This window comes from Hipposideros armiger, unplaced genomic scaffold, assembly GCF_001890085.2.
Source record: "Hipposideros armiger isolate ML-2016 unplaced genomic scaffold, ASM189008v1 scaffold_1393, whole genome shotgun sequence".
Taxonomy (NCBI): Eukaryota; Metazoa; Chordata; class Mammalia; order Chiroptera; family Hipposideridae; genus Hipposideros; species Hipposideros armiger.
Window position 1 is genome coordinate 54508 of NW_017732743.1, and position 11180 is coordinate 65687.

Sequence of the window (11180 nt, forward strand, 5' to 3'; positions counted from 1 at the left end):
TATGTGGGATCCGAACCGGGGCCCTCTGGCATCCCAAGCGAGTTCTTAACCATCGCGCCACTCGGCCGGCCCGCCATAGTCTCTTTAAATCCTCATCTGTCACACGTACATATGAAAGCATTAAGGAGGTGAATGATATGACATATGATATTTGACTAGAAATATTACTGGGAAACAGAAAGAAAAGACAATCAGAGATTAACAAAATGTTTTAAATTTTTGAAGCTTTCTGTTCTTGCATGTTTACATTTGCCATTCTGAAGTCTTTTAAAACACTATGACGTGGGCTGGCTGAGTGGCGCGTTAGTAAAGAGTTGGCTTGGGATGCCAGCTCTGAGCATCAGGGCCCCGATTCGAATCCCACATTAGGGTCAGTGACTCTGCGCTCTCTACAGCTAAGATGGTGAACAAGAACTCAACCTGAGCTGGGGTGCCATGAGTCTCCGGCGATGGCGTAGGCTGCAGCCCCTGGTGCAGTGGGCTGCTGTAAGCTACCGTGAGTGGCCAGCAGCCGGCATGAGCTGCCAAGAGCCGCTGAATGGCCGCCCAGTGGCTGGCGACTGATCTGCCTCAGCCGGGAAGAATGCAATGATAATACCAACTTAAGTGATGTCCTCCACAACTAGACTGAAGAACAAAAGGACAGCAACTTGTCTGTTCCCCTTCCCTGATTCCCCAATACTGTTCCCCTCCCCCAATTACCCAATTAAAAACAAAACAAAACACTATGATCCAACAAATCACACCTAGATATATGTCCTACCAAAAATCTGTGCCTCTGAAACACTGGGATACATAATATGTGAGGAAAAAAACATTTAAACCGAGTGTTCCCAAAAATATAAAATATTTATGTATTTCATAACAGCCCAAACTGGAAACAAGCCAAAGGTCGACCAAAAGGATAAACAATTGTAGCATATTCCTAAAATGAATTACTATACAGCAATAAAAATGGCTGAACTAGCCTACAAAACATGGATGAATCTTATGGTCATCATATTAAATGAAAAAGAACCACATGCACCAGAACAGACATGTTGTATTTCAGTTGAAGTTTCTAACAGACAAAGTTAAACTATATGCTCAGATATGCATAATTAGGTATTAAAAGGATTTTTAAGTGAAGGGATTTGTTCCATAAAAGCCAAGATAGTCATCACAGGTAAAAGACAGAGATTTGATCTGTGCAAGTATCTACAAAATACACATGGTTGGCTGACAGGTCTCTGGTTCAGTTTCTATTTCTTGACCTGTGCAGGGACACACTTATGTTTAATTCACTTTTCTGTACATTTGTTACCTTTCACAATAAAAAGATATTTTTTAAAAATAAATTCATTTTGTGTCCCTTCTCCTTTATACTAAAAAGCCTCATAGCTTCTGGAGTCCAGGCTGCCCTAAGGGCAACCTATTCATATCAGACCTATGTTATCTAAGATTGTGCTTATTAGAAGAGAGAAATAGGGGAATCAAAAAAATAATAATGCATGTCAACTATAATTTAATATATATAGTCACAGGATGTGGAGTATAACATAGGGGGAATAGTCACTGGAATTTTAACAGATATATATGATGTCAAAAGGGAAGTAGACTGGGGAAGGGGGTTATCACCTTGTGAGGGGTATAAATGTCTAGTTACATTGTTTTGTACACCTGCAACTAATAAAAAACATAAATTCAAAACAAGAAAAACAGCAAAAGCTCAACAACTATGGTGTTGATGCCACTCATGTTATCTTTATTCATCCAAGAGCTAATGAAAACTCAAGTCAGAACACACTTTCCACCTAGTGGTTGCCTGGAGCTACAACACAATTAAGGAAGTGGAAGTTTTGCTAAATCTCGTTTCTTCATCCTCACTGGGAGACCAAGGAATTTGCTTACTTCCCTGTCAGCTTCTCTAAAGTGAGTTTTCTAGGGCCCTCTGAATAAATAACCTTCCGAGAAATCCAAGATATTCTCATCTATCCAGTATATTCCATAGATTGGCCCTCTTCAATCCTCACTGCCATTAGACAAAAAAAAAAAAAAAAAAACCACACAAAAAAATATAGATTATAAATACTTTACAATCTTGGGACAATCTCTGCTGTACAACTTTCCCCCTCATATTCCCATCTCCCACTCCGCTGCCTCTGACTACCATCTGTGGTGGAGTTTCCAGGTTGATCTCTAGTGTGGCACAACAGAATCAGCTAAGGAGGTAGTTGAAAATACAGATTAAGAAACTACATGTTCTATTATTCAGTAAAAAAAAAAAAAAAAGAGGAAATCCTGTTATTTGCAACAACATGGATGAATCTTGTGGACACTATGCTAAGTTAAATAAACCAGGCAGAAAGACAAATACTATGTGGTCTCACATGTGGAATATAAAAGCAAACAAAATACCAAACTCATATAAAAAGAGATCAGATTTGTGGTTACCAGATGAGGGGGGTGAGTGGAGGGAACTTGGAAGAAGGTGGTCAAAAGGTAAAAATCTCAGTTATAAGATAAGTACTAGGGATGTAATATACAATATGATGATTATAGCTAACACTGCTGTACGATATATAAAAAAAGTTAAGTGAGTAAATCCTAGGAATTCTCATCAGAAGGACAAAAATTTTTTTGTTTTTCTTTTTATTGTACCTATGAGATGATGGATGCTAACTAACTGTGGTAATCATTTACAATATATATGTAAGTCAAACCATTATACTGTATGCCTTAAACTTATATTGTGATGTATGTTAATTACATCTCAATAAAACTGGGGTGAGGGGGAGGGAAACTATTGTAAAAAAGCTCCCCAGCCCCAAGAAAGCAAAAAGCATTTCAACAAAGATTACAAGAAAGTTTATAATAGCTTTATTCATAATAACCCAAAACTGGAAACAACCCAGAGTCTGTTAATAGGAGTGTGGATAAACTGTGGTATATTCATTTATGTTTTCTGCAATTTTCTCTATGTGTTATACTTCACAATAAGAAAAAGGTTAAAGAAAATATAGGGTGTTTGTAATCTGTAAAAGCATTGTGTAGAAGGTAAATGTTAACTTCAGTCTCTACTATTCTTTTATATACAGGACATTATGCTAAGTTAAATAAATCAGAGAAAGACAAATACCATGTGATTTTGTTTATATGTGGAATCTAAAAGCAAAATAAATGAAAAAACAAAATAAATTCAGATACAGAGAACATTTTGATGGTTGCCAGATGGGAGGGGAATTGGAGGGATGGTGGCTGGGGGATGGGTGAAGGTGGGGAAGGGATAAAGAAGTACAAATTAGCAGTTACAAAATAGTCATGAGGATGTAAAGTACAGCATAGAGAATATAATCAATAATATTGTAATAACTATGTATGGTGTTTGATGGGTACTAGGTTTATCAGGGTGATCACTTGGAAGTTCTATAAATGTGTAACCACTATGTTGTATACCGGAAACTAATACAATTTTATATGTAATTGAAAAGAAAAAAATTATGTATAAAAAAGGAAGAAACCCTGCTTGAAGGTTTTTGCCACAGGGTAGCAAAAAGAAGTTAAAAGATACAAAAAATTTTTGATACATACTGAAGAATAGAAACATATAAAAAGTAAACCCAGAGAATAGCCCACATTTTGGAATTATCAGGCAGTGACTTTATTATAAAAAAGCTAAAGGATTTAGTGGAAATATTGGACCATGTGTGTGAAGAGTTGGGAAATTTCAGCATAGAGAGAGAAATTACAAAATAACCAAACAGAAATTGTAGAAATGAAAAATATAATATCCAATGTCTTTAACAGCAGATTGAACTCAAGATCAAGAATGAGTGAACTTGGATTCAGATCAATAGAAAAAAACAAAACTGAAATATAAAAAGGAAAAAATAACAGAATGAAGTATCCATGATTTGTGAGAAAATACCAAATGGTCTAACAACAACAAAAAAATCAGTAACAATATAGGGAGATCTAAACATGATCAAATAACCTAACTGGCATGTACAAAATGCTACACCCAACAGCAGAATAATACACAACCAAATTCTTTTCAAGTGCTGGGTTATAAAATGTCTCAATAAAAACCAAAGGCTTTATTTAAATCACACAAAGTATATTCTATGACCACAACATATAAATTAGAAATCAATAATAACTAGAAAATGCCCCATTATTTGAAAATTAAATAATATACTTATAAATTCATGGGCCACTAAAGAAATTGCAAGGAAAATTAGAAAATATTTTAAACTGAATGGTAATGAAAATAAAACATATCAAACTTTGTGATTTGCAACTAAAGGTAGTAAAGATAAAAATTTTACCTCTAAATGCTTTTATTAGAGAAAAAAGATGTGAACTCAATGATCTAAACTTATACCTTAAGAAACTAGGAAAGGATCAAATTAAACCCAAAGTAAGTATAAAGAAATAATAACAGTAAAAGTGGAAATAAATGAAATAGAGATCAATAGAGAAAACAACATTCAAAAAGTAGGTTATGTTAAGATATCACTAAAATTGAGAAATCCCTAACATTAATCAAGAGAGAAAACACAAATTATCTTAGGAATGAAAAAGAGGGACATCATTACATAATGATCCTGAACACATTAAAAGGGTATTATAAATAATTTTGTCACTATTATTTAACAATTTAGTTGAAATAAATTCTTTGAAAAGCATAACACATGAAATTGACACAAAGAACTAGAAAATCTAAATAGTATAATGCTAAGAAAGTGAATTCCTAATCAAACACCATAAAGTCAACTCCAGGCCTGCATTGCTTCACCTGTGAATTCTATCAAACATTTCAGGAAGAAATAGCACCAACCATAGAACAAACTCTCCCAGAGTAGAGGAGGAAACACTTCAGTTTACTTTTAAATCCACCCATTCAATACAAAAATTGTGCTTAAAATGGAATGTAACTTTCAGAAACTAGAATCAAGATTAATATAAATTTATCTTTTAGGTTAACCAACATTGAAGAGAAGTGGTTTGTGTTTTTTGGCATGAAAGTACTGTTTGTATCAAGCAATTTTAATGGGAAGCATACTTAGCACTTTCGTGGTTTTGCATAGGTAGGTTTTCTTACACTGATAAGGCAATACCTGGAAGGAAAAATACCTATTTCTTTAAAGCAATAATTTTTTAAAACAGTTCTTAATGATTTGTCATGTGGAAATTTGCAGTGAAGCAAAAATGAAGTCAAGTAATTTAATTCTTACTGTTCTAAAATCTCCATAGAGTAGATTTCTGAAGTATTTGACCAGTACAGCGTGGTTCTGACTTTACTGTCAGACACTTCATGAAACCCTAAGATGATTAAAAACAATGGAAAGACACTATAAAATCTTACTGTTCAAATACAACTGGTTCCTTTATTCCAAAGTAGTTATACTTTTTGTCAATCAGCTATTACAGTGAAAACAAAAGAAAGTGATGTGTTGATGTTTTATTTACATACTAATACTTCTTGAAATTGTAATATATGTCACACAAAGGACTATCTATTATATGTAAGATAGAAAAAAAATTACTGAAGGCTCATATCTATCACCAGGCTTAATAGAACATTCTCGACACTGCTGGAAGCTTCTTCCATGCCCTTCTCTGAGCACACCTTCACACCAAGAATTACTATGGTAAATTCTAGCATTCCCCTACTTTTCTTTACAATTTTGCTATATATGTACTTCTAAGAAATTTTTTTATGCTACTTAATCTTATTAAATAGGACTGTACTTATTTTTCTTTTATTAGCATTTATTTGATGCCGAATTTACTCCTGGGCCATAAATTTGTTTCTTCAGTTTCTTCTGTGAGATCTTTCTCTTCTGTGCAATGTCCTCATCTGGTTTAGGAACAAGATGCTCTTTCTCAGTGATGATTGTCTCCATGTGGCAGGGGAAGCTCATGCATGGGTTAATCCGCCCATGAGCTCGGTAACTTCCATGCTGCATCTTGGGAGCTTTGTTCACCTGGCTGTGCTCAATGACCAGTCTACATATAAACCCTTAAGTTCAGCATTACTCTCTGCATTTCTAAGCATGTGCAGCAAAAAATTCTGCACTCTTTTTGGTCCACCCATTCTGCGTTCAACCCCACTGTTTGGCCTGGGCACACCTACCAACTCTACCATTGTAACGGCAGAATGGTACACATTGCTCCTGTAACATGACATCCTTTAGATACTTGGTGGCTTTTCCGATATGCATATGTTTGATGGCCTGGTGAGTTTCATGAGCGTTCTTAAAATGACATGAAGATTTGGACCTCTTGATGTACGTGATTTGATGGAGAGTGTACTGCTTTCTATGATCAGATTTCTCAGTCACATTCTATTTGTGAGATTCAATCATACTGATAAATGTAGTTCTAGGTCATTTCTTTTCACTGTGGTACATAGTGTCCTACTGATGAACACGTGTTTTTGCCTTTGCGTATGTAAAAATATACAATAACCAGCTATCCTTTTTTATAAGAGGAACTAGCCTTATTCCTATTCCATGTTCACAAATGAGCATAGAAAGCAGAGTTTCAAACCTTTCAGAAATATTGGGAAAGACAATCTCATACTTCCCTCTGTACCTGAGTCATCCTCATCCAAAAACATAAGTAGATGGCATAGTAATTAACATACTACTTCAGTAATGATGCTGCAGTGTTATAAAGTACAAATGCTGGAATTTTTATGGACAGTCTATAAACTAAAAATCACATGACTTACTTTGCTGAGTATACCTTTCAGTATGTTTTGACTTCTGGAACCATGTTAATGTTCTGCAAACCAAAACTAAATAAATAACATCAACAAGCATTGGTAGAAAAATTCTAATAGAATACAAACCAAAAATAACTAATCTAATTATATATTATTCATAATCACATCATAGTGATTTTAAAAACTGTCCCAAGTAACATTTCAACACAGCATTTTAACTACACTCCTTCATATTTGGGACCAAAAGAGCTATAAATGAATATTAACTCTAGTCAGTATTTTACACAACAGTATGGGCTAGCTACTCTTAAATTCCTTTCTGTGTAATCTAGAGATTGAGAAAATACGTATTTTTAGAATGGGAGAAAGATCTTCACACTATTGGAGAACAGAGTAACAAATACGGAGAGTGTGAAGAATGAACCCAAGGTGTTGGGTTAAAATGAGAATTATCAGTGTGATTCATGGTTATATACATATATGTACACATATATACACACATAAACACAGATATATGAGTATGTGTGTTTCCTAGTTCTGTCCACTGAGACAGCCTAAAAGCAATGACCTCAGTAGTAAGGGTACACCTAGCACCCTGACCTTGGTTTCTAAACACAACTCTGTTTGAGTCCTTAAAAACCTAGGACTCCTTGGAGAAGTCAGTAGTAGGGGACAAGGAAGATAAAGGAGCCTGGACAATATTCTCGGACCAAAAAGAAGTACTCATAAAATAGTGGGAACATGTCATAAAAATATAGAGGCCAAATTAACAGGACTGGTCAAATCTGAGGAAATATGAGCTCAAAACACTGATAGCAAAGATGATAAACCAGTGAATAAAATAACTCTTGAATCTACAATGATATTTAAAAAAATAAATAAATGGGGGAGAAAGGAAAGCTCTTCTTACAGAATACCAAATATTAAATAGAGGATGCCAAAAAATGTACACATTTTAAGAAAGGAAAAAACTGTATTAAAATTGCAATACTCAATATATAACACTAACAACGACGAATACAAGTCACGTTTGAATTCTGCAATTACAAGAGGTGCTCAAAATGGTTACCACCAGTGTCCAGGCAATTCTGATTACGGCAAACAGTTTGGTATATTTCTGTGGTGAGTGTGTAAACTGTCCCAACACCATAGCAGAAGCAGCAGGACTTGTTGCTGTGCGAGGCCTCCCAGATCTTCTCTTGTGCACATCACACACAGTACCATGCGTCTCAAACTTATCACGAATGCGTGCAATTGTTAGGCATGTTGGAGATTCTGTTGCATACTCACACCTTCATTGTTGTGTACTTCCACAACATTCTTGAATTTCAAATACCACTTCAAAATGATCTTGCATTCTTCGAACAACAATGTGCTTCCACCATCTTCTTTGACTGTCCTGCCTGTCGCATGGTGACGATAGCATTCATTTGATTAACACCATCTTTTGGACAAACGTCATACTATACAATGCTACTGTTATTCAATTCAACTTCGAAAAGTGATACATAGATAACATCCCTTAAAATGTATATACATTTTTTTGGCATCCCTGGTATATACAGAATAGAATTAGAAAATCACTATTTTACAGCTATCATGGTAATAATTGAGCCAGATAAGAATAATCAGTGGTTGCTAAAACTAACGAATGTTTGATGAGGAACAGGATATGTACATAGTCTCAAATTATCTCTTTAATTTATTAATTTCTAAGGGGAAAACAGCTTTACAGTAGAGAAACCAAGCAGACAACATCCAACCAATTGACCAAAGTTTATATTGTCAGTAATAAGACAAACCAAAATCATATGCTTTCTGACATGATGCACATGAGGATACAATATAATTTATGTAGTATTCCTGCCAAAAATACATAACCAGTCATTAGGCCTCAAACTTAAATTGAAGGCTATTCTATAAAATAAGTAACCTTAAGTCATGAAGGACAAAAACAGGAACCATTTCACCTTGCAGTAATCTAAAGAAATATGACAATTATATACAATATATGGTCTTGAATCCAGGTTTTCCTTGTTTCTTTTTGTTATAAAGCATAGTATTAGAGAATTGACAAACTGAATAAAATTTCTAAATTATATAACAGTATTGGATCAAAGTTCCTGATTTTAATAGCTATACTGTTATTGTGTTGGAGAACATCCCTGTTGTTAGTAAACACACACTGGAGGCATCATGTGTGAAATTTGCTCTCAAATGGTTCAGAAAAACAAAATAATATGTATGTATGGAGACAGAATATAATAAAGCAAATGTAGTAAAATGGTAATAATTGAGGAATCTGGATGAAGCGTTCTTTGTATTATTCTTGCAACTTTTCTGTAATTTTGAAATTATTTCAAAATAGTTACAATACATGTATTCATTATACCTATATTGTACTTACATACAAAACTCAAAATGCTACAAAATTCAGGTTCCATGATATTGTCAGAAAATACCCAGCTACAGCTGACATAGTTGGTAACTGCATCTTGTTTTGATCACTTCATTTATTCATACACTTAGTCTCACAGCCCACAGTGAATACCTATCTCTTCTTCATACTGAAAACCTCTTGAAATATTTTATCAACTTAGTACTCACAGCAAGAACAGGACTTCCTTATTATTTCTAGAGGAAATGATTTCCTCAATTCATTATCCTGGCTTAATTTTTCCTAAATATTGCTTATACACAATAAAGTTGCATTTCATGGTGCAGTCATCCCATTTAATAAATTCACTGTCATATGTATTATTTGTAGATTTTTTTCATAATCAGAGAGTTTCAAGCACTTTATGGCAATCAGAGTTATTCCTTGGTGTAAATTCTCGAATATTACATGCTTGTGACTTTTGTAAAGAGTTTTTCTCACATTTATTATTCTTATAGGATTTACTCTGGTGTAAATTCTGATGCATCTGAAATTTGATTTCTCAATGAAAATATTGCAACATTTCTGTCTTGTGTAGTTTGTTTTTCCTATGTGAGCGTCTCTGATATAAAATAATGTACACTTCTACAAGTTTTCACAAAATTACTACATTCATAGTGACTGTCTTTCTGTTGTATGTGCTATGACTTCTATGTGAACTTTTGTATATTTGCTGAATTCAGTTCCTCTCCTGTATGCATTTCCTGATGAATAATACAGCAAATTACTGTAGATTTTATATCTATGTACTGTTACTGATTTCTCTCATTTTAATTCTCCAGAAAAATAAACATCTAAGTGAAAATTTCTATTTATTCACTGTATGTGTAATTCTTTCCTATATACCTGTAATCTCATGTTGGAATAGCTTTCTTGAGTGCTTTATTTCTCTCTGTATCCATGTGATTTCTCTCCAGTATGATATCTTTGGTAGCTACTGAGATGTGACTTGACACTAAAGGAATTCCCACATTCACTGCATTCATAGGGTGTCTCTTCATGTGTTCTTTGATGTCTATTTAGACCATGCTTACAGATGAAAGCTTTCCCACATTCACTACATACACAGGGTTTTTCTCCTGCATGGGTTCTCTGGTGTATGAAAAGTTGTGACTTATTGGCTACAAGATTTCTGACAATCACTGCATTCATAGTGTTTCTCTCCTGTGTGAGTTCCCTAATGTACAACGAGCTGTGCCTTCTGTGGGAAAACTTTCCCACAATCACTGCATCTGTAGGGTTTTTCTCCTGTGTGTGTTCTCTGGTGTATAACGAGTAGTGATTTAGTGCTGAAGGCTTTGACATTCGCCACACTGGTAAGGCTTCTCTCCAGTATGAACTCTGATGTAAAGTGAGTTCTGACTTCTGGTCTAAAGCTTTTGGACATTCTTTGCATGAAAAGGGCTTTTTTTCCAGTGTGAGTTCTCTGATGTTCAATGAGCCATGACCTAAGCATAAATGCTTTATGAGACTGATTGTATTCACTGGGCTTTTCTCCTGTATGTGTTTTCTAATGTAAAGTGAGGTTAAATTTCAGAGAGAAGGTTCTTCCACATTCCCTGCATCCATCGAGTTTCTCACCTGTATGAGTTCTCTCATGCTTAATGAGATGTGGCTTACTAATAAAGGTTTTTGGACACTGACTGCATTCATAAGGTTTCTCACTTGTGTGATTTCTCTGATGAAAAGCTAGATTAGATTTGCGGGAGTAGACTTTCCCACATTCACTGCATTCATAGGGTTTCTCTCCTGTGTGGTACTTCTGGTGTCTAGTGAGCTGAGCTGTACTATTAAAAGCCTTCTGACATTCCCTGCACTCATAAGGTTTCTCTCCTGTGTGAGTTCTCTGATGTGAAATAAACTTTGCCTTCCGAATAAAAGCTTTTGGACATTCGCTGCACTCATACTTTTTCTCTCCTGTATGAATCATCCGGTGTTCAGTGAGCTGTGATTTCTGTGAGAAAAATTTTCTGCATTCACTGCATCCATAGGGTTTCTCTCCTGTGTGAGTTCGCAGATGTGAAATGAGGC

At 34.9% G+C, this 11180-nt stretch overlaps 1 protein-coding gene across 1 annotated transcript in view; it reads right to left on the minus strand.

Annotated features, from left to right (window-relative positions):
* Positions 1 to 8473: 8473 nt before the first annotated feature.
* The window catches only part of LOC109377411 (zinc finger protein 605-like), an 84497-nt gene continuing 81790 nt past the window's right edge, over positions 8474 to 11180 (minus strand). Inside the window, 5 exon segments of the mRNA XM_019633740.1 lie at positions 8474 to 10265; positions 10267 to 10450; positions 10452 to 10493; positions 10495 to 10559; positions 10561 to 11170. Coding sequence (XP_019489285.1) covers positions 10032 to 10265; positions 10267 to 10450; positions 10452 to 10493; positions 10495 to 10559; positions 10561 to 11170 — 1135 coding nt within the window. The 3' untranslated portion in view covers positions 8474 to 10031.